At 42.9% G+C, this 24,859-nt stretch overlaps 1 protein-coding gene across 4 annotated transcripts in view; it reads right to left on the bottom strand.

Moving 5' to 3' along the window:
* Positions 1-24,859, bottom strand: part of NFIA (nuclear factor I A) — a 422,222-nt gene that overhangs the window by 49,247 nt on the left and 348,116 nt on the right. For 3 of the 4 annotated variants that reach the window (XM_075556962.1, XM_075556953.1, XM_075556938.1), the window contains 2 exons: positions 15,058-15,236; positions 12,565-12,730 (listed from right to left, as the gene is read on the bottom strand). In XM_075556962.1, coding sequence (XP_075413077.1) covers positions 12,565-12,730; positions 15,058-15,236 — 345 coding nt within the window. The remainder of the gene's footprint in view (positions 1-12,564; positions 12,731-15,057; positions 15,237-24,859) is intronic. The other variant, XM_075556946.1, reaches the window with a different exon arrangement.

The raw sequence follows: 24,859 nt of genomic DNA, 5'->3' as shown, positions 1-24,859 counted from the left end.
TTCCTTCCTGAAAGGCTAATGAATGCTAACTTTCATATATTAGCATTACTTAACATGTATGGTAACAATTTGCATGACATGTTTAATGTGCCGATAGTTCACAAAAATCCTGACTCCATGTAGCCGGAGGGCTTTCCCCTGTTGGTATTGTGGATCCTCACAGGGAGGTAAAGGCAGCAGGGGCTCAAGTTGTAGCATGTTTGGGGAGGAAAAGTACAAAGGAGAGGGCCGTCCAAGGTGTTCACGGTGGGGCGTGCAAGCAGAAGATGGGGCCGAAAGCAGTCTGTGCACTGGAGATGCTCTCACCTTGCTGTTGTCGCTGTGAAGTGCCATCAACTTGGTTCTGACCCACAGTAATCTTATGCACAACAGGACGCGCGGCCCAGTCCCGCGCCAGCCTCACAGTGATTCCTGTGCTCGAGCCCACTGTGGTACCATGGATGGGCACCATGGCTGCTCGGACCTGCTTTTACTCCAGTCAGTGGCATGCAGAGGGCATCTGCAGTGAGTGGAGGTTTCGTCATCGTTTTCAAGGATAAGAACACTGCCTTAGTGAAGTTAATGTCAATGGACTTCTCCATGGTTGATCTAAATTCTTTACTTGCCATGTCGTTTGCATGTAATCTGGGCATTGTTCAGTTGGACAGATGTGTTTATTGATTAGAGGCAACAACAAATGTGAGCGGGCACAGGTGCATGCTATCTTTGACATGTGAAACCCTGCATTCGGCCAGGGTCTGCTAACAATAGTAACGTAGATCAGTATACTGGTCCACTGTCCCTTGAAAGGCTTCGGGGGCCTCTCAGAGGCCGTGAAACTCTGGAAATCTACTTTGGGGCATCTGTTTTCAGAAAATACCTGAGAAACAGGGCTGGGGATTTATGCTCTGAGATGCTCATTAAAGCGTTGCTTTTAGGAGCAACAAACTGCGCACAACTTTTAAGTTAATGCTCCCCCCAAATGTTGAAAAATATATTCAATGCTATGAAATATGCTGGGTTTTGCAAACAGTTACTCCTCTCATCTGCTAGAAGGCTGAGGAGTTCAAATCTACCCAGAGGTCTCCTAAGAAAGGCTTGGTGATTTACTCAGAAAAACCAGTCGTTGGAACCCATATGCTGTGCCATGAATTAGGGTCAGCTCCCAAGGGCTGGTTTCGTGGTCAACACAGGGAGAGCATGGAAGGGGCTCAGCCTCCTTGCGCCATCATCGGCTTTGTGTCTGTTTCAGGGAACTCTTTCAGACTTTACGATGCCCTCGTCCAAATGCCCTGTGTGCCCTGTGTGCCATTTCCATCCCCCACGAGTTCAATTACTCACGCCGATTGCATCTCCAGGATAGGGATCAAAATTGCATTGTTATAACAAAAATTGGATCATTTTAAAATCCCTTCCATTCCTTTTAAATCTTAAAATAAAAATAATCACAAATAGAATCTTACACACACACACATACACACGGCAGAGCAATGTAGTCAATAGGAGCAAATTTTAGAACCAGAAAATCCTGGATTGAATCTATTTTAATGTTTCCTATCAATTAGACCTTTCAAGCCAGTGAAATCTCCCTGGTAGCGTAGTGGGCTAGCTGGTGTGCTGCCAACAGCCAGTTAGTAGTATGAAACCGCTTGTGGCAACACTGGAGAAAGACGAGGCTTTGCTCCTGTAAAGAGATTTTGTCTTGGAAACCCACAGGGGCAGTTCTACTCAGTCTGATAGGGTTGCTATGAGTCAGTGTCAACTTGATGGCAGTGAGGTTTTGAGGCCTCAACATATAAAAAGTGAAGCAAAATCAACATTGTTTCCTCTAATATTTCGAAGCTTTAACTAGCCTTCACTGTCTTATGAGGGCCTAAAGGACTTCCTTCTGCACAGGGACAGTCTGGAGAAAGCAATCCCTCTGTACAGGTTCAGGCAAACAGTTGCCAAGCCCCCAGGACTTCACCAGGCCTCATACGACCAGTGAGGGAAAATATTAATATCATTCAGCTCCTATAAAAAATAAAATTAGGCTAGCAGGTAAAACCCCTTAAGATATTTCCTTCTCAACAAAATAAAAAAATACTAGTATTCAAACTTCTTAAGGATTATGTTAAAATTACAGTGAGAGTAATTTTAATCAGTAAGAGTGTAACCTGGTACAACTTTTTGAAAAAGCCACTTGGTAATGTGTGTCTAGGGGAATGCTCATACTGATTGTTCTAGTAATTTCAATTCTGGGACTCTACCCTAAGTAAAGTATCGAAATTGGGGACAAAAGTATGTTCATGGATGTGCTGGGGCATATTCCATAGATGGGAACAAAGTTAATTTTCAGTCACCGGGAAATAGGTAACAAATGTTAATTAGGAAATCAGCATATAAAATAACACAGCCATCTTATACATATCTATTGTATGTGGTGTAAAGGAGAAAGACAAGGCTTTCTACTCTCATAAAGAGTTACAATCTTGGAAACTCACAGAGGCAGTTCTACCCTGTCCTATAGGACTGCTAACATCAGAATTGAATAGCTGACAACGAGTTTGGTTTTGAGTTTTACAAACAAGTATACACACACATGCATGTCTAAACATGCACTAAAAAATACAAAGAAAGACCCTAGTGTCAGCAGTTGACTATAGGAAAACATAGTTTTCTTTTTTTATACTTTTGTGTATTTCCCCAGTTCCCTATACTGCCACAAAGAAGGCCTTAACCACTCGTGTGCCCTCTCCCGTCTGACATGGTCGGACCCGGAGACAAGCACTGGCACTGAAGGGCCATGAGCGGTAGCCTGGAGGGCGAGCAGGGCTGCCCTGCTCTCTGCGACTCCTGCACGTGCTACTTTCTTCACGCCCCTTTTCTGCTCGTTTTTCTGCTTCTCATCAGATTTAACCAGGATGGGGTTCTCCCTAAAATGTTTCTCTCTCCTTTGCAAATTTCATTAAACACTTGGATTGTGTGCAAAATAGAAACCCTCTGCCCAAAATTATTTACTCAAAACTATTCTTTAAGAATGCATTTGTACTTACTGGGTCTCTGAAACCGATCTAGTGATCAAATAATGGCTACTGAGAAACTTTACCCTGAAGCCCACTCTGAGAGAAATGTTGTTTGTTACCAGAAAACTCACACGTTTCTGCTATTGATACCCCAAATGCAGGTAAACTCACTGCCACCGAGTTGCTTTTGACTCACGGCGACCCTCTAAGGCAGAATAGATCTGCTGCTTTGGCTGCCAAGACTCTTAAATCTCTACAGGATCAGACAGCCTGCGCTTTCTCCCTTGGAGTGACAGGTGGGCTCCTTACAGTTCAGGTTAGTACAGCTAAAACCTAGATGCCTACAAACTTCCAAGGGTTTATGGAAGCCCTAGGTGTAGCAGTCTCGAATGGCTAAGTGCTGGACTACTAGCTTTAGGGTTAGTAGTTCAAATCCACCCAGAGATTCCTTTGAAACAAAGCCTAGTGAGATACTTCTGAAAAGTCACTGTCTTTAAAATCCCATGGGTTCAAACACTCGACACATAAGCGGCTACTGTTAGTACAGGCAGACTCTGTGGCAACTGACAACAACGAGCACTGTATGTTTTGGTCTTTGTGGCAATTATGTTTTGGTCTTTGTGTTTTGGTCTTTGGTCTTTGTGTACAGCACGTTTTTATCAGCGGAAGCTCGGTGCTTTCATTCTCATTGGGTAAGGTACCAAAGCGTGGATGTGCAGAATCAAACCTCCTGTTCACTCCTATCGCCACCAGCCTTGTTCTCCCTGTAGGCCACCGGTACTTTCTGTTTCTGTTCTGCCACCAGGAGCTGGGGGTGGGGGTGTGGGGGAGACCGTGGTGGTTATGTGTTAGGTGCTAACCTTAGGGGAAAAGGGGCTCCTGGAAAGATTTAGATTCTTGAAAACCCTATACAGGGTCACCAGGAGTCAATTGTGTGTGTGTGTGTGTGTGTGATCCTTTCATAGAGACCTGGGTGTGACTCTGGTTAACAAGTTCAGCTACTAACCAAATGGGTCAGGTGACTCAGAAAAAAGACCCAGAGATTTACTTGGGGGGAAATCAGTTCCTGAAGAGCCAATGGAGTTTTATTCTGACACATTCAGGGTTGCCATGAGTCGGAATGGATTTGACAGCAGCTTAAAAATAAAATCCTTCCTCATACCCTCAAGTGTGCATGTACACCTTCCACCACAAGCCTATGGCAGCATTCTAGACTCAATTTTTAGCACGATCTTTTGCTGAGTTAATAGAACTCAAAGATTCTTCCCTGAATTCATATACACACCTGGCTTTTCATTTTTAAATGCTTCCTAATGTATAGCAACAATATAGGTAGATTACACAAGCAGGGTTTCCATGAATATTTTATGGAAATCTTTGCTTACATGCCTATCTAAATACATGGCTTACATTTAAAATTTGTATATGTATATTACTAAAATATCCTCTGAAGAACCCAAACCACACCAAATCCTCCATTGAGTGCATGCAGACTCACGGTAGAATTGTTCCACATTGTTTCTGAGGCTCTCAATCTATACAGGGGCACGCTACTTCATCACCCCCCCCTCCAGAGCAGCAGCCCAATGCTTAACCCTCTGTGTCACCGGGCCCCTTGCCCTTGGAACACAGGATGAACTAAATACAGTTCTGTAGCAATGGAGAGACCTTGTCTCACACACTTGGCTATGTTATCAGGAAAGACCAACCAGTGTCTGGGGAAGGACATCATGCTTGCTAAAGTGAAGGGGCATCGACCAAGAGGAAGACCCTTGGCAAGATGAACTGACTCAGTGGCTGCCACAATGGAACAATTGTGAGGACAGGGCCAGGCCATGCTTCGTCCTTTTGTGCTCTTTTGTACTTTCGGGTCACTATGGGTGAGAACCGACTGGCCGGCACCTAACCGCAACAACAATGTAGGAAAGTGCCTGTTTGCCAAGGTACTCCCTGATCTCTGATCATTTGTTATTGCTGTTGCGGGTGATAATGCGCTAGCTCCAACCCACAGTGACCTTGTGTACAACCAAACGGAGCAATGCCTGGCCCTGTGCCATCCTCGCCATTGCGACGTCTGAGCCTAGGCCGCAGTCACTGTGTGACGCTGTGTTCTTGAGGGTCTTCCTCTTTTGGGCTGGCTACTTACTTGACCAAGCATGATGTCCTTCTCCATGGACTGGTCCCCCTCCTGATCCCATCCATGTCCAAAGGATAGCATATCCTCAGAAGGGAACTGCTCATCTTTCTTCCTCATTTCTGTTCTTAATCTGAACTCATTCATCATGGGTGACGTAGTTTCCAGCGGCACAGCAACCCACAAGCCAGTATAGCATGGCAATCTGACAGACAGGTGGGAATGTGATTGTTTATGCACACCCAGGGAAACCCTACAATTTTCTTGTGGCAGTTTATGGCTTAGCCTTTTTCTATTAATTTTTTATTCCAGCTGAAATTTATTGTGGTGTCAGAGATTTGATTTTTCCTCCTATGATGATTTCTACACAGTTGTCCCCAATAATCTCGTTTCTCCTCTAATATGAACTGCCCCTATTATTACAGACAAAAATCCTGTGTCTTGTTTGGCCTCTTCCATGATGTAGACCCTAATTCCAGATAATAACATTCTTCTTCTTCTCCTGGCAGTCCATGATCCTTTCAATATTCTTCACCGGCACCTCGATTCGTATGTGTCCATTTTTCTCCTTATTCATTGTCCAGTAGCTTTTATATGCATATGAGGCAACTGACAACAGCATGACTACAGCAGGTGCCCCTTCCCCCTCAAAGTGCTGTCTTCGTGCTCTTGGCACATCGAGTGGGTCTTGTGCACCAGATTTGTCTAGTGCACTGTGTCGTCTGATTTCCTGACTGCAGCTTTCATGAGTGGGAGAAAGATGAGACCTTTCTTCCCCTGTAGAGAGTTGCAGTCTCGTATATGACAGGGGCAGTCTCTCCGCCCTCTAGGGTCACTCTGAGTCAGAACTGACTCCTGGGCAGTGAGAGTGACGGTTCAATGAGCACTGATTATGGAGCTAAGTAGAATGAAATCCTTGACACCGGCAAACTTTTCTCCACTGATCATGATGTTGTCTGTCGGTCCAGTTGTGAGAATTTGTTTTCTTTAGATTAAGTTGTAATCTATACCGAAGACTCTAATCTTCATCAGTAAGTACTTCAAGTCCTCTTTATTTTTAGTAAGCAATCTTTTGTCATCTTCATCTTGTAGTTTGTTAATACGTCTCCCTTTAACCCTGATGCTGCACACTTAATGCAACCCAGCTTCCCAGACTGGATTATTTGCTCAACATGCAGATTCAGTAAGTAGGACAAGAAATGACTCTGACACAACCTTTCCTGATATTAAACTACTCAGTAGCCCCTTGTTCTGTTCGAATGACTGCCCATTGGTCTAGGTGCCACCACCCCTTTGTCAGCTTGTCCTATAGAGGATATAGAGGTGGTTTGCATGTTGCTGTGGTGCTGGAAACTTTGTCACACATATTTTAAATACCAGCCATGGTGAATAGATTTGAACAAAGCTTCCAGACTATGGAAAATAAGAAGAAAAATATAAGCCACTGAAATCCTCATAAGAAGCAGTAGACCCTCCTTAGGAAGCTAGAAGGAGGCAATGCATAGGTGTAAAATGCTTTGCTAACCAAAAAGCCTTTAACCTATGTTAACTATAGTAGTAAATTCCCATTCTGGTCAGATTATTGTATTCTTAGTTAATAGGTTCATATTCATTTCATATAAAATATGTACAAGATTCATCTGAGATATAAAAATAAATAATAAAAGGTAGTTCTTATTACATAATTCTATTTTAACAGTATTCTAGTTCTAAAAAAATTCCATGTCTAAGAAGGTATGTAGAAGGGTGTTATGAGTCTTTTATGCTTGTTTCAATTGAGCTTTTGTGTCCCTAATTAATTACAAGGAAAAAGGTGCATGTTTTATCTACCTTCATAATTTAAAACATGCTTTTCCTTTCTATTATAATCCAAGTTTATGATGTCAATCTTTTTTCCCCTTTCTGGTAAAGTCTATTTTTATAGTGTGACCTTGGTCCCATTCTAGTATGTAAAAACTGGATAACAGTACAATTATCAGAGCATAAGAAAGAACAGGGCATTCTGAATGATCATACCACAAGTGGGCTAAACATCAGGAGAGGTTCCCTCAACTTCTATACTGTGTGTTCAAGACTTCTAGGAACAGTCACCCATTATTTACTTAAGAGTAAAAGGAGCTGCTTCCAATTAGATGCTACAATGCATGTGGACAAACTCGGAACGTGTCAAGAGCAGCAGCAGGTAGGGTGTGACTGTGAGTGGTCTCGGCAGGAAGATGCCGAGTGATGTGATCTGTTGAATCAAACTGCTGATCTCCCTGCTTCCAGATCTGTGCCCCTTCGCATCAGTCTATTTAGGTCTCTGGTAATTTCCTCCTTCCAGTTGTTCAGGCCCAAACTTAGAAGCCATTGTTTACTTCTCTTGCTTCTTCTTCTTTTTTTTTTTAACTCAGTCCATTCTCCTCACTCAGAAACTCTTTTCAAATATATCAGGAATCTGACAACTTCTCACCACCTCTATGGGACTCTCTTTGGTGGGGTCATTAGTGTCTTTTATCTGGATCTGATCCAATCACCTCTCCTCCCTGTGTGTGTCCTGGCGCCTGTGTATCATCTGCACCTCCCACTAGAATGCGAGCTCCGTGAGGTCAGGTGCTGCCTCTACCCTTTGTGTCTTCCTCCTTGACAGCGCAGTGGCTAGCGCACAGACAACACGTGCTTATTTACTGATTCCAAAAAAATCCTCCCCTAACTAGTTTCCTGCATTCCCTGAAAATCTACTTTCAACACAGCCCCATAGTGTTTCCATGGAAACCTGGTAGTGTCACTCTTCTGCCTGTCCGGGCCTCACTTGAGCTGTACCACTGGAACCCGTGTCAGGTCCCCTGTGTTCCAAATCCATCTTCCTTCTCTCTCTCTGACCTCCCCACCTCCTGCCCGTGCTCACTCATTCTGCACTTACCCCACTGGCCTTCAGCTGGGTCCTCAAACATGGCTTCACACTAGCAAGTCCTTCTGCTTGGAAGGTGTTTCCCCTCTTGTCTCACCTCTTACAGGTCTCTGTTCAAACTTCCCTTCCTCAGAGAGGGTCTTTGGTGGGCCCTATGGATTGTTGTACACGCCCTCCCTCCCTCCCCCTGCCTTTGCTTCATTTTTCTACACAGCTCCTGCCACCATCTTAAAATCTTTCCATGGCTGGTTGTTCAGATGTTGACTGCGCCTCCGGGTGGGCTGAACACCCAACCTTTTGGTTAGCAGCCAAGTGTGCTAGTAATGTGCACCAGCCAAAGATTCCTTGTCTTCTGGGAGTGGGGTGGGGAGGGAATCTAACCCTACACAGGTCCCCGTGGGAAAGGAGCACTTCTGTCATGGATAAAGGGCACCCGTCTCCTGCTGGCCACGGTGTCTTGATGGATTTTGGGTCTTGGCATGGCACTGAAGTCTTTCTCACACAAATCAATAACGTCCAACATCCTGAGAGAGAACGAAATGGCCTCACATCTGGTGTTAGGGTACTGTGAAGGGCTTTTCCCATTAACGTGTATTGACTGCATAGGCAGTCTTCCTTCCCCCACCTCTCAATGTGTCTTCCCTGTGTTTTCAGGCCACAGCTGCACAGTGTAATATTGGTGCCAGAGCCAACTGAACTGTTAAAAAAAGACCCTGCTGTATGTATGCTGGCCTCACCCCATTTGTATTTCATTATACAAGGAGATGAAAAAGGAGACCTTGGACTTTTAACTGTCCACAGCTCATCTGTCACCCCAGTTCACCCCAACAATCTGCCTGCAAGCATGAGCAGGGCCCTTAGTGGTGCTCCCATTAACAGCTGAGGGGCTGAAGCTCAGAAATGCTGGTCGTTTGAGAGACACTTGGCATGATGTCCTATTTTTATTTCTAAAATCTTGCTTTATCATGACTCATTTCAACCCTCTAAGGAGAAAGGAGACTGCCACAGTTTACACAACTGGTGTTTGCTTGTTGTTGGTTTGGTTTTGGTTTTGATTTTAAGCCCCAACATTAGACATTCTGCTGGGATGTTGAACATCTGCATTTAGTACCCCATTCATGATGCTTCTCCTCCCTAAGCTGAGCTCTAATACACTTAGGAAGAGAAGCAGAACCCACCATCCTGCAGTTCTGATTTCTAAGAAAGCACACACTTTATGAAGCTACAGCTTTGCCCGACATTTTTATCCAGACAAAATCCAATGTTAGCCCGGCCTCCCAGGTAGTCTCTCAAGAAAAGGTCTCCCTTCTCTCTCAGACGTGAAACACAGAATATTATAGCTTAAAAATCACCTCCTCCAGAAAATCTCTACCTGAAGCCACAAGTCCAGGCATGTCTTCCTAAAGTACCTGTACATGTTTTTTTGTCCCAAAGCTGCTCCTAAAAAGTGCCTGTGGACCAGGTGTCTCCCTCAAGAAGTCCCACATTTCTTTAGAGGATGGGTTATCACTTAATATCACTGGATTCCCCCCACCCCCAATATAATACAGTCCTTGGAACCTCAGATGTGCTCAATGCAGGAAAGAAGGTAGTCCTCAAAGACGAATGTTAAGGCACCTCCTCCCTGTACTTGATTTCTACCTTACACTCCTGGCCTCACTTGCCCACTCACACACTGTTCTCTCAGCAGAAGAGTCAGGAGGAAGAAAGGGATATGCCCAGTCCCTTCCCTTCTTGCCTCCTTCTCCCAGGGAGACAGATACTGGCAAGATGCCCACCCCACTTACACCCACACGCCTTTGGTTTTACACAGGTGGGCTGGCCTCACTCAGGAAAGTCTGTGGTGGTCTGTCACTGCCAGAGATTGGTGGAAACATCTGTGCAATTTGGGGATTAACTTGCCTACATTCTCTGGTTGTTAGGGTGATATTGTTATCTCCCACTTGAGTTTCTCTTGTAGTGTATTTATCAGCTGGTTCAGAGATCAAGGTGGGGAAATATATATATATATATATATATATATATAAAGAATGTACGTGTATATAGGCTCTTAAGTCCGCTTTCAACAAGGTCCAGTAGGCTTTAAGGTTTTGAGGATCCCTCTTATACGTCTAACACCAAAGTTCTCCCATTCCACCAATGCTTTATTTGAAAGTAGATAATGGTAAGGTGATAGCTTGCTGTGAAAATAACATATTCCCATGTGAACTCAGCACAGCCCAGGAAATTCCAGAAACCAGGGCTAAGATGTATAATTAGGACAAATTTCCACATCACCAGTAGAACATTTTGTTCAATGTACCTTCCTAGAATTCTATGATTTTTTTTAAAGCATTAAATTACCAGTATCAAACTTTGGGTCTCTCTCTTGAAACGCTGTCCTAATGGATGTGAAACTATATGACTTGGACCCGCCAGAAGATACCCCATCATGATGACAAAGTGCTCGAGGCTGCACAAGCGGAAAGAAAGGTGTTTTCTTAATGAGGCATTTGGGTCAACGACTTAGAGCCCAGAACAATGGACTCAAAGACATCAATCTGATGTAGGGTTGAGTAACTCCTACATGTCCCACCTACACATTTCATCATTATTCAAGTCTGGGGACTCCACTAGTTTCTGAGATGGGCTAAGATAATAAACACAATGCCCTTCTGTATTTGTTGAGGTGATTATCAGAATTGATTTCACACAACCAACTAGGTAGGTATCATCACCTACATTTTACAGGTGAGGAGACTGGGATTTGAATAGAAACACAGCTGGCCATTTAAAAGGAGGGACTTTGGACTTCGATAGCTACACACTCCATTGCCCCTCATCCACAGTGCCTCAGCAGAGTCCCTTCCCCAAGACTGAAAAACCAATTAAGAATGTGTGAGACACTGGCATTTGAAGTGAGAACATGTTTATATGAAAATGGACTGCAGATTGTTATAAGGCTTTTAAAAGACGATTGAAATGTCTGTATAGAAAGGAAGAAGATGAACAGGAAAATGGTATGAAGAGGATTATGCAAGGTACAATGAGCTCAAGTCTGCCAATCTGGAAGCAAATATTCCCCAGTGAAGAGACCTAAGTATAGTTTGGATCCTGCTATTTCTCTCATCTGTGCAAATATATCAATTACACAGAAGACACAATAAGCAGGACACCAAAGAGTATCTGCTTCTCCGAGCTGCCAGTTCCACGGACCGGGGCTAGCTTGTTTCCTATGTGATGGGACTCTCAGGAGCTTTAACTTAGCTGACAAATTTCAGACCACTGTCTATCAAGAGAGAGCGCTCCTGGATTCTGAATGTCTGTTCTATCAATATAGAATCTATGCACAATGACACTTGTATCTACATGTATTATCAAAATGCACAAATACTAGGGCACTTCAAAAGCTCACCCTCAGGTGATGTGTCTACTGGATTTAGTGTGCCCAGAATACCATCTAATGAACAGAATGGAAACATCCTTCCTCTTCGGCCCTATTGTCTCTCTAACACTCAGAGACTCTGAGAGGTCCACTTAATAAGAGCTGCCCAAGCCCAATGCTGTGCCTAGAACCCCACTCACCTCCTCTCACTGCTATTCACGTGTTCTTTTCCTGGTCTACTTTTATCTTTTCCTCAGCTGTCGCCTTGCCTCCAGTCTCACCTACCTCCTTGGAAGACTGCTTTGCAGTTCCTCCTTGGGGCCACTGTCATAGTTGTTTGTCATCCCCACCCCTTGACCCTTCTCTGAAGCTTTAGGGAAGGTGTTCATCCAATCGTTTATTGAGGTTAGGTGTCCAGACAGCACCTACGATCTCTACCTGAAGTCATCACCAATCATAGCCATGTTATGTTTAAGCATTTCTAGCTCCATGCCAGCTCTAAGTTATCAGGAAAGATCACCAAATGGTCGCTCTCATGATCTGAAATGGTTTTGAAGTCCTGACCAAGTGTTCCCAGACAACTTAGAGAAGAGGTAAGAGGCTTTTTCCCTTCTCATCCAATTCTACCCTCTATCTCCTCCCACTGCCCACTCTAGCCACGCAGCTGCCATGCTACCTGCTCTGATCTTCTGCCCAGCTCTCGGTGCTGGACAGAGTTCTACGTACACACCTTTGCCCTAATACGTTGATCTCATTTTCGTTTCCTAGTTGATGTTATGAGCTGTTCATAATCTGTGTATCTCATTACGTGAATTCCTCTTGGATTTTAAGTTCCTGGAAGGCAGGACTATACAGAAGAAGGAGGAACTCTGTTCTGACAGGAATCCATGGAACTAGATGCTGTTGGATGATCACGAGGATAGCACTCTTAGCTACTCAATGTGCTGAGTTTAGTAGTTCATATCTTAAATCCAGTCATGGGCATGCCATTGACCATGTCCTCTCAATACCAGCCATTGATCTGTCAGGTTTAGTTGCCTGTACTTTCAAAGTGATGTTCACCTTGGTTCTGGTCTCCACTCTGCTACAATCCTCACTGGGGGAGACTACATGGTACCAGGCAAAGCTACGGTGTGGATTTGAGTGAGTGGAGTTTTATATGTGACTGACATCTTGTCTCCATCATACTTACTTGGGGAGGTGGGAGAGGCAGCACCTCCTTCTGTTGATGTGGTTGGAGGCTTTGTGTCTGGCACTGGCAGAGGCACAGGCCTGGCCATCGGTGGTGGTGGCGGAGGCGGCAACATCGGGGTAGGAAGGAACGGGTTGTGCACCTTGCCTTGGCTGCTCCCATTGGGCTGTGGGAATGGGGGCGGGGGAAGCCATACAGGAGGAAAAGAAGAAACAGATACCAACCATTAGCTGTGTCTGATAACAAAATATTCATTAGGAACTTTTCACCTAAGTTCTTGAGGAATCTTGTGGGTTAAACTCTTTTGAAATGGTTCGGTTCTATTCCTAAAGCATTCCATAAAATTCATTCTTAAGCTCACATGCAAAGTGCTTCCTAAATATATCTCTTCAACAATGTCATAGCACTTAGCTCCAAAACATGAGCAGCCATGGACTGGCCTGGGTCTGTCGTCAGGTTAACTACTTTTGCTTGGGTTGTTCCAATTCCGCTTTAGCTGCTACCCGCACCATCCTTCTCCTGCTTATGAACTGTTTCTTTAATGTGTGTCTAATAGATCGCAGCCTTACTCTACTATGTCTCTTTCCCCAGAGATGGTAACGTTTCCTAAAGCTGCACTTTAGATGGAAAAATAATCATTAATTTTCACTCTTCAAAGTTTATATTATATAACATTTAATAAATGTGTTAAGTGAACATAAAAAATTCTTTCACATATTGTATAACATCAGGCTCAGTAACTTTAGAATTCAGCTGTTGTAAGAATTCTGTGAGGGAAAATATCACTTCTAATTTTGATTTAAATTATATAAGCATGTGCTATCAGAGTCATGTTTATATGGCTGCCTGATGTAGAGCAGCCAAAATGAGAGCTCTTTCACAAGAGGAGGTTTCACTTTGAAGACAGTCACAAAGCCCAATCTCTCTCCAAGTTTTCTAAAGTGCCCCACGAAGTGACCTGCCTTAACTGAAGTCCTATGAAAGTTCGATTAAACTTTGGTAATTACATAGGGTGATGTCAGAACTATTTAAAAATAAGAAAAAAAAAACCAGGATGCAATTTTAAGCCATATGACTGAATCTGGTAGTCAGCTGAGTTTTTCATCCCCGCCCACCCCCCACCCCACCCCCATTATTTCCCAAGTGGCCTCTCTAACTGTATTTCCAGATTCCACTGACACTATCCAGCCAACAATAGTGGGCTCTGGTCACAAAGCAAGATGCAGCTGAAGGAGAAGCTGTTGTCCTGGGCTTTTATGGTTAAGCGTAATAATTCTGCCAAGGCAGCCTCACTCTCCCAGCTACGCTCACTTATATATTTAGTATTGCTCCTCAAAGACTATGTTGCCTGACAATCAGAATGCTGTGCTTTCTTGCCATCTAGCTTGCCTGTGTGTTATTTCTGAGTGAGCTAAAAGTCTGTAAGTGAATGCTTTAGAAGGAGCCAAGCAAATGAATACACAAGCAGAGGGGAAAAAGGCACCATATTGATTTGTTGTCTAGACAGAAATGTATCTGCTAACACATCAGCAGACATTAGTCAAAGTTGCCTGCTCTGGCTCGGAGATGCAGAATCAGGTATATTTCTGTGAGGGACGGAAACACGTGGTAGGACAATGTGACATAGCTTCCAGGTCAAGCAGTAATACTTATGGCTAATCTGTGACTTCATGAGCAGGAATTAGGAGAGAGGGGAAACCAGCTTTGGCTTTATGCCACTCATGATCAGCATCATCATTATTAACAGTGGTAGCAGTGGTCACTGTCTTGGGATACAGCTATCCATTGTCAACACTGAGTTCTCCATTTGAAAAAAAATTTCAAATCACTTTTACATTTGGAATGCGTTTTCAAATTGTGACTATTTGGTTTATACGGTGGGAGGAATAAAAAAAACATTCATTTGAAGCTATTGAATACTGTTTAACTTTATACAAAGATAAGTGGAAAAGATAACTACTTGCAGAAATAACAAATCATAATAAACTGTGCTTCTAGCATCTTGAGTTCAAGTACTGGTCAACTTGATCCAAAGTGTTAGAAGACTGTATTTTTTCTTTTAATATCAACTCAGCTGATCTGAAACATCTGTCTCCCTCATCCCCCTACCTCTCTCTACCACCCCAAATCATTACTTTAAATTATTTGGTCTTTCTATTATGTTAACTGCACAAGCCTCAGGGTTAGAATGCATGTGGTGGAATTATCAGCCCACAGACCTTAGAAGGTTATGCAGTTCACCCTTGAGATGATTTATATTCATAAGCTTGACAGTTGCAAACTGAACACAAACACTGTTTTGAAACCCTGGCCAATCCCTCTTAGAGTGAGCTAACTTTCCCACCATCTAGAATAAATATGGCATTTGCCTGCAGTCAGTCAGCCCAGCATTGGAACACAATGTCACATGGTCATAAGGTCTCTCCTTGTTATTTTTACATTCTGTTAACATTTCTAAAGAAAGGGGGGTGGGAATAAAAGAGGTTTCCTTACATTGAGGAACCCCACCTGTCCAGCCTGCTGACCAGCATCAGGGCAGACAAGTTGGACAAACTCTTTCAGCGTCTCCTGAGGGTGATAGCGGATGGCTGGGTGTGAGAAGTAAGGCCCAGGCTGCTGGATAATGGGTGATGTCGGGAAATGAAGAGTCGATGGCGTTGCATGTGGACTTGCTGCGGGAGAAGAAAAGACCAGTGTTATGAAGACAAAGGCTCGCTTTGCCATAGCTCCTAAGCCTCATTCAACTGCCTTCTCTACTCCTTCTTCTGACCCAGTTCTGAGTGTTAGTGCTCATGTGACTGAATTAGACAGGGAGCAGGCCTGATAGATCTCTTTCTTTAGGCTCTAAGACAAACATGGAGGTTAGATTAGGGTAGAGTTCCAAGCTGTCTTTCTATTTTCAGTGGGTATGAGTTATAAAGGCATTAATAATCCTTGGTGAAGCTGAAGATTATTCATTACCTTAAGAGCCTTTTTAATGAAGCAAGCAATAAAAAATGTATTTGGTAGATTAGACCTGATTTAACTGACATTACATATGAAAAATTCTAGTTTGCACATATGGATCCTTTGTCATGCTGAGCTATCCATAGACAATAATTCATTGTTAAAGCTCTTATACCCCTTTCAAGGAAATTTCTAGGGACTAATTCAGGATGAAAATTTTTTTGAAGTATGTGGTAAATGATCACTGAATGAACCTGTGCAATTTGGGGGCCCTGTTTTACAGGGGAGGTTTATGTCACTTCTTTTGCCATTTCAAAGCCAAACTCGGAAATCCGTAAATGTTATAGAGGGGCAGCCTGTAGGCTGAGCAGGCTGTGACCTCTGCTAAACTGCTGGCCCTCTGCCCATAAAAAGCGATAAAAGACACAGACAACTATTACGCCCTTACATTTGAACCCTGCTAGATTTCATTTTTACAAGAGAAAGATTACATTAGATTAAGAAAAAAAAACGTATGTACGGTGCTTAATAATTGTTCTGAGAGTGATTTTGCCCTTGAATGGAAAGGAAGACTGGTGAAACCAGCTGCGGGACGATGAAGCCGGTTCAGAGAGCCGGAGGTACTCAAACCACACAGTGCCAAGGTAGCACTTGCCACTGCACAGGCGGGTCAGAGAAATGCACCCCAGATAAAAGCAAAGGAGAGTACCCCTTGTTTCTTCTCATTATTTAATATTTTCAGTTTAATTCTTTAAACTCAGAGAGCCCCTGGAAAGAGAAAGCACAGGGATGCCCAAACTTAGGGAGACTAAAGTATCAAGGGTGACTCATAATCTACGCAAGCAAGATAGACCCCGCCTCCTTCCTACATGATCTCACTGGCATGGATGAGAAGTGTGAAAAACAAGGCCCCCCCTATTGATCACTGGCCCTGGTTTCTTTGTTCCCACCCAAACAAAGAAAGGTTTAGACTCTGTTTTACACTAGTCCTTGAAATGGCAGGGACAGGGTGGGTCAGATAAGTATCTGCAGTTCTTAAAGTATAGAAATGAGGGGTTTGGAGTAGGAGCAGTAACTCATCCTACGTTATGCAGATAACCTCTGAAATGCTTCCATCCATTCGATCTTTAATCTTTCCCAAACCTGCTCTATGTGCTCTGGATACAACATTGAGCTCAAATAAACAAAACTTTCCTTTCAATCAAACAGTTAACTAGGGAATCTCAAACTTAACCATCTAGAATTCTTACCACCTTCCCCTTCCTAAGGTGCTCCCCTCGCAGAGTGCCCTACCTTAATAAGTAGCCTTTTCTGTCCACTTAACTGTTTATATCCTGCAACACTGTCATATACTCAGTACTACTTTGTGAAGATACAAATGGCTGAATCAACAGAGTGGTACAGTGATTAATGAAATAATCACACAAATATATACAAAATTCAAACTTTTCTCTCTTCACCTGGAAAAGAGCCAGAGGCTTGCAGGAGAGTTGGAAAACATTTAGTACTTCATACAATGAACGGAGAACTTTGGAATCCATAATGGTCTGTCTCTAAGTAAAAGCCCACAGGCCCCAGAGTTGAATGGCTCTGGTCATCTTCTTACTCTAGAAACTGTGTTCCTGGCTTTAAAAAAAAAAAAGCATTTTTCTCAGATGGTGCAGTCTTTGCTGGTAGGAGAAACTGTGGGCCCCTCCCCTGAATTTGTCAGGTTTTCTAGCTAGAGCTGATTTGTGGTTACTTCCCAGATGAGGCAGAAAATATACTGAATAAAGCAAGAGAATACGCTCAATTTCTCCAGCAGGTTAAACACAGGGGGAACCTCCACCATCAGAGCCCCCGGGAACCAGACCGGGGAGACCACGGCACTGCTTCAGGTGTGCAACAAAAGGTGAGTGGCTGTTAGATGATGAACAGCAGTGACCAACAGAGTGTGTTGACACAGGATCACTTAAGTCAAGAACGGGCGGATGAAAGAAAATGATGTCAAATAAAAGTGGTAGAGGAATTATTTATGCAGCACCAGTGAATTGCCCCCCCCCCATTGATATTAAACATTGCTGCACTCTTCCCCCTCATGCCTTTCTGGAGGGGATTAACGATACAGAGACAAGCTATTAACAGCATAGCTTTGAACACCCATTTCTTTCTTGATTATCCTCCAATAAGACAAACGTATTTGGCTTTTCCTTACAGCATAAAGTTCATTTGAACACAAATCGAAGCACATGGCCACTATCCTGAGTAGATCCTGTAATGACTGATTTGTGAGGATCAATTAATTCTTAATTAATACCAGGAAATCATCCAGCCTGGAGTTTAAACTTAAGCCATTGCTGTGTCTGCACTTCAGAGGGTCAGCTTTGCAGCCTCAGATTGCTCATGATTAGGACCTCCTTGGTTCAGTCATCAGTGCCGTGTGGACCTAGATACACGTCAATTAAGGGGCCGAGCTTGAACCTCTTTAAACAGGAGGCAGCTTTACTCTAGGTAACACAAGGGCCTGCGAAATCTTGTTCAATATCCACTATTTCTCTGGATAACCTGCTATTCCTTGTCTACTGGATGCTCATATCCACTTTGTTCCCATTTTCTTTTGCTCTGGAAGCTCAGAGCTAAGACTCTGGCAACATAGAACACTTTCCTCCCCTCCTTTTGTCTTGGGGTAGGTGTTTTTTGTATCACGGTGGTTTTGCCCAAGTTGTCCCAAATTGCTTTGGAAAAGTGTCACTGGTATAAATCAGCTACTCAGTCAAGTCATTAAACTGACATTGAGATCGTCAGATCGGGACCTATACGAGAGGAACAACACTGATGAGTCTGGCAGGATGCTAAGGGAATACACAAAGAATGGTCTGAGTACAAATTTTTGACGGAGAAAACATCTCTTATGGATGTGTGTGTGGGTGAGTAGTTGACACAATAAAAAATTATAGTACATTATGTTAATGCATATTTAGATCCTTTAAAATGTGCATTATTGAGAGTCAATAAAAGCTTTTCTCAAGTGACTGCAGTTTACTGCAGCACGTCCATCTGTATCCCTGTGGATGTTAATACCATTCCGTGTGCTAAAAGGGCTGCTCCGGGGGCCTAGTGCTCTTGCTAGGCTGGGCCAGGAGCAGCCGAGTATAAAGCACTCCTCTCTGGATTAAACTTTAACAAGAGGCCAAACTTGTTTCAAGCAACGGCTTGGGTTTTTCACAAAGAACACAAATAAAATGGAGAAGGACAGATATTTGATCAGGTTTGTCTGGCTGAGATGGCCAGGCCTCCACATGGCCTGCATAAAGTAGCCACAATTAAAGAAAGGGAGAATCAGAATGTCCTACAGGGTACAGAGCTCAGCCATGTATTACAAAAATGATCATGTTACTACTGTATGCTTAAAAGAAAAAGGAAAAAGCAGGTCAGGCAGGTTGGTTGACTTATTTGAACTTGTGCTAACTCCCCCACCCCCCCAGCATTATTTCAAATACTCTCTTGATTTTAGTTTGAAGGAAAAAAGTTAGAAGTCTCATTCAGTTGGAATATATGACTGGGGGTAGAGGTGGAGGTTGGTGGGCATGGAGATCAAGATCATTAAGATGTGTTATTAGGTCTGCTTGACAGACTTCTATGATCCAAGAAGTGGTTATTGATCTGAGAATCCACCCTAAGGAAGGGCCCTTAGAGATTCACATTGTAGCAGAGAGAAAGGCGAGGCTTACTTACCCACAGAGATTCCCAGTCCCCGAAACCCACAGGGGCAGTTCTACCCTGTCCGATAGGGTTGCTGTGAGTTGGCATCTATTTGATGGCAGTGAGATTTAATCACAGGAGCTAGAGCTGGTCAAGCAAGGAGCCTTGGTGGTACAAAGGTTAAGCATGTGGCTGCTAACTGAAAGGTTGGTGGTTCTGACTCATCTAGCCTCTCAGCAGGCGATCTGCTGGCATAAAGTTTAGAATCAAGAAAACCCGTTGGGGCAGTTCTACTTGTATCACTTGGGGTTACAAGGAGTTGCAATCCACTTGACAACACCCAGCAAGGGCTCATTGCAAAGCCCAGGGTAAGCCGAGTGAAAGATGAGGATGCCAGGGAGGCGTGGCCACGACCTTGGGTGGAACCTTGTATCTGCTGCTTTCGCAAGCCGTAGGAAGAAGGAGAGTAGAAGAGAAGACAGCAAAGCTCTCCTTAACAGTTTCCAGCAGTTTTTCCCAAGGTCAACCTCTAACATTACATTTCTAATAACCGTCCCACATTTCCCTGCAAACCAGAACTTCACGGGCTGAAAGATGTTTGCCTGCGTAGCCCTGACATTGTCCTAATTGCTTTATTCCTTTTCCATGAACTGTTGCGGATTCCCACGGATTGGACAGAGACTTGGATTCTTATCACATTAGTGTTGGCTTTCTGGCACCAGCGGTGAAGTCCTGCTCTCTCTTTTACGGGAGGCTCCTGAGGAAAGCTGTCAAGAGAGCGGCGCAGACAATCACATCTAGTCCTCCTTCAGGTGCAGCGTGCTCTTAAACAGGGTCACACGCAGACTTCCTCCTTCTCAAATAAACCCTGGCATTTGCAAACCTTCACAGCCTTACTGATAATCAATACTAAGCTAGTGGCAACAAGTGAGATTCCAAACTGTCTCTCTCTGTCAGCACTGTTGCAAGAAAAAGCTGCTCATCTGTCTTCAACAGTGAGATGTTCTGGAGACAAAAATAACCATTTCCATAGAGCAAGAGGTGGCATTCAGAACCCCCGAGTTCTCGTGTTTAGGTGTAAAGCTTTTTAACAAAAAAATCACTAAAAGGAAAAGAAAATGGAAGGAGAAATATCCTACTAAGCAAAGAAGAGCAAGAAAAGCCTTCTGTAAGGACAAGCAGAAGCTGCATGGTTTGGCTTGCCAATGACTATTATTTTGCTTCTTGGAAATTCAAAAAGCACACCATAGAACACCACGGTAGTCTATCAAAATCTAAGAAAGATAGCTTAACGATGCAAACCTATCATTTATAAGTCATGAAAAGATCGAATCTGCCTTTCCCACCCTTTTTTTTTTTTTTTACTAAATTTTGTGTTTTTTTTGTGTGCTGAGAACATACACAGCAAAACACACACCAATTGCACAGTGTCTGCATGTACAATTTCAGGGCACCGATACTCAACATTCTCGAGTTAAGAAATCATTCTCACCCTCTTTCCTTAGCATGAAGTCACAGGCCTTTAAGGCTCTTATCGAATATTAAGGCTCTTATCAAATATTAAGGCTCTTATCGAATATTATCGAACATTTCATCATGTACTAGTTAACCCAAACCATTGCTTTGGCTTTAAGATGCCTGCAGAGGACATTGATGGCTTAAGGTTTAAAAATTATCTCAGAGCAATAATATCAAGAGTTCTAGACTCATTGGAAGTTAATTTGAGAGAGAAGTTCTAGAGTCCTTGAAATTTGGAATCCTCTTCTGTACTTTCCTCACTTTGATGCCGTTTATTCTTTGGGATTTTTAAAAATCACAATATAAAGTAATGCCCACCAGGCACTATCCAACTCTTCTGGTCTCTTGGGAAAGAAGACCATTGCTTACAGAGGCAGTTAACCATATATTCCATAGCTTTTCATTTCTGACTCTCCTTTCTCTAGAATGGAAAGGCTTGAAGCTGGGAGTTCAGGTATTTATTGGAACACAGGCACAGGAAAGTGGAACTGGCAATGGATTTCAAACCATTAGGAGTTAAGAACCCTTTCTAAGTAGCATTCCTTTTGGCTAAAGCCAAGCCAAGGTTGTTAAAGCATATCTGTGATGCTCACCCAACCAGCACAATCGCTGAAGACAAAGCAGGTGCATAAGCAAATGTGGTGAAGAAATTTCCTGGCTATCAAAAGACATACCATCTGTTGTCTTAAAGGCTTGAAGTTAAACAAGCAGCCATCTAGTAGAGAAGCAACAAGCCCACATTGGAAGAAGCACACCAGCCTATGAAATCATGAGGTATCACCGGGACCAGGTAACAGGTATCAGAAGGCCCAAAACAAATAAACAAAAACATATTGTTGAGAACGAGGGGGTTCAGAGCAGAGACCCAAAGCCCATCTGTTGACAACAGGGCATCGCCCTCATAAAGGGGTTATAGGGAAGGGATGAGTCGATCAGGGTGCAGTAAAGCACCAATGAAACACACAATACTTCGCTGGTTCCTTGAGGCTTCCTTACCCCCCAATATCATGACCCTAATACTGCCTTTCACTTTGGGCTAGACCGGAGCATGTGCACAGGTACAGATAAGAGATAACGGCTCATGACACACAGAATTCAGCAACAGGAATGGGAGCAGTGATACCAGGAGGGGAGGAGGAAGGGAGGGAGAGGAGGGGAGGAAGGAAGAACCAGCTATGATACTCCACACATAACCGCCCCATCCCTCGGGGGGGGTGTCAAACAACAGAAACCATGGGGCAAGGGATACAGCGATCTATGTAAGATAGGGAAATGATAATGGTTTATAATTTATCAAGGGTCAAGAGGGGATGGGGGAGAGGAGCTGAAATCAAGGGCTGATACCAAAGTAAATGGCTAGAAAATAATGATGGCACCATATGTACAAATATGCTCGATACAATTGATGTATGGATTGTTATAAGAGCTGTAAGGGCCCCCAATAAAATTTAAAAGATCATTAAAAAAACATACAGTACTTTTCTTTAACATAGCTGACGTGCACCTGGAAGGACCTGGATACATCAATGGAGAGAAATACATGACATTGCATGATGATTTGCAATAGGTACAAATAGATCATCGCAATAGGTACAAAGTAACTTTATGGTACAGTACACTTCCAAGATGGTTGATATATTTCTATTCCATGAGAACTACGGAATCTTCTAAGTGGCGATTATATTCAAATGTTTTTTTTGAAAAACAGAAATACCGACACACAGTACAGACTACAGAAAACATGTACACACATACATACGCGCACACACATCCTTCCTAATTTCTTCTTATCAATTTGAGCTATTAGAAGACCACTGCTGTGTAAAAGCCCTGGCTTATACTCTAAATTAAGGGCAGCAAATCTGTTCTGTAAAGGCTAGACAGTAAATAATGTAGGCGTTGCGGGCGATATGGTCTCTGTTGCAATTACTCGACTCTGTTGCTGCAGGGCAGAAGTAGCCATAGATAATACATGAACAAATTAGCCTGACTGTATTTCAATAAAACTTTATTTTCAAGAACAGGTAGCGGGTTGAATTTGGTGTTTGGACTACAGGGTGCCCTGGTCTAGGTTCACAAAATCCTCCTGCTCATGTTCTGTCTGTCAGTTAAGCACTTGACAACCAATGCTCCGTCCATCCGTTCTCTGCAAAACCATGCCCCTATGTCCACCAGTCTTCATGTAGACCTCATTTTCCTGAAGCTTTTCCAAAGCAATCTGCTTGTCTTTTATACTTCTACTGACTCTCTATTATAGTTCTTTGTCCTTTTTCATCATGATTTGACATTTTTATGCTTTGGTCTCTTGAAGTTGACTACCTTCATGTTTGGGAACCATTCCAAGTTACACATGAGGCGTTGTGTGTAACATAAAGACAATGGGCTCTGGAGTCAGATGGACCCGGGTTTAAATTCCAGCTCAACCATTTTACTATGTTTCAGGTTTCTGCGCTCCTCCCCACCTGCCTTTTCATCTACTCACGCAGCTAACGGTACCTTCTATGTCTTTGTGAGGATGAGACAATGTATGTAAATTGCATGGCCGAGTTCTGAGCATATGGTTTAGTGATCAATAAATGGTTTCTTACATTGGTCGGAGTATGTGGAAGAGCAGGGACAGTGAAGGAAGAAAGTGACACTGGCGTTTTCTCCCGTGTGCTTGCATCTATCCTGCTGTGTGGGTTTTGCTGGCAGAAAAGAAGGTCAGAGTAAGGGGCGGCTGTTACCTTTCTGGGTCTTGTGCAAATTAGTTTATAAATATCAAGAAAAGAGAACAGCCTATCTGTATGGATGTAACATGAGGGGCTTGACAATGAAAAACCAAACCACAAACAGCCATAGTAACAGCCTTGACCTAACAGCCAAAGATACAATAAATAAAACGGTCTGTAGAGGTTCCTTGTGGATGAGATATAGTTTAAGTCAGCTTAAACCCTAAGTATGCTTGCTTAAATATCATACCTGTAATCTAGAAACTTATGGGTTCTCTCTAAAAATAGGGGCTGTGTCCCACTAGGCTCCATTTTTGAGAATTACAGTCTTTGAGTGTCTAATTTCTGTGTCCACAATGTCTATCTCCTTCACCACGTAGGCTTGCTACCCAGGAAGACTTTTGACCTAACCAGACTTTGAACATGACCTCCCTTTGGCATTCCCAAACAGGGACAACAATAGAAATAGCCATTATTTCTCTTGAAAAGTCCAAAGTGCTAGCTATTGGGTGTTGCTTATTAGAGATCAGCTAAAAATATTATAGAAAATCTAGAGCATTTCTGAGTAGATTAAAGGCACCTGCATTTTAGTTTTGATTCTACCACTATTTAACTGATACACATAGTCAACTTCTCGCTCCCACTTGTCTCTCATCTGGAGAATGAGGCATTTTAAAAAACAGGCACTGACGTTCATGTCATGCTTTGAATTCCAGTGGGTGTATGGAATTCAATCTCAGAGATTATGTTTATAAATAACTCAATACAATTGATCCATAGTAATATAACTGAAATTTAAAAAATCTGAAACAAGGGAGGATTATATGTGCCTTTAAAAACTATTTTAATAAATGTTTCTGCAGTATTAAGTCATTCCCAAATCTACCGTGTTGGCACACTAATTGAGTAAGTCACCATGACGACAGGGGAGATGCAGTCGACTACCATGCAACAGCTGTGATTACTGAAATATGAAGAGTGATTGTTTAATAAGCAAAGTTCATAAGAATCCGCTTTCTTGAAGGGAATTTGAACTTCTATGCAATATACAAGCACTACTATGATATAAGAGATAAAGAATGAATAAACATGAATCAAAATAATTATATAAGAAAAAGGGGAAAAAGAAAAGCACCACAGATTACATGGTCACACCAGTTAAAAGAAACAGACAGGAGACACTCTAACCACCTGTTGAAAATACACCTAAACTTCAAAAAGCAATCATAAGAAAATGAATTTCAAAAGTCAGATCCAAACAGGTGGTATATCTTCTTAAAGGATAAATTACTACTTTGCTGGATAGACGGTGGGGGAGAGGAGGGGTAAGAGGCAAACCAAGCAAATAAACAAAATCCCACAACAAACATAAGGGCATGGGTTGATACGCGGCATTCCCCCTACCAAATTGTCCTGTTTCCCTTGCAGTTTAAACTCCT

This window comes from Tenrec ecaudatus, chromosome 1 (assembly GCF_050624435.1).
Source record: "Tenrec ecaudatus isolate mTenEca1 chromosome 1, mTenEca1.hap1, whole genome shotgun sequence".
Lineage (NCBI taxonomy): Eukaryota > Metazoa > Chordata > Mammalia > Afrosoricida > Tenrecidae > Tenrec > Tenrec ecaudatus.
The sequence above is the reverse complement of the archived record's forward strand: the minus strand, read 5'-3'. Positions and strand labels throughout refer to the sequence as shown.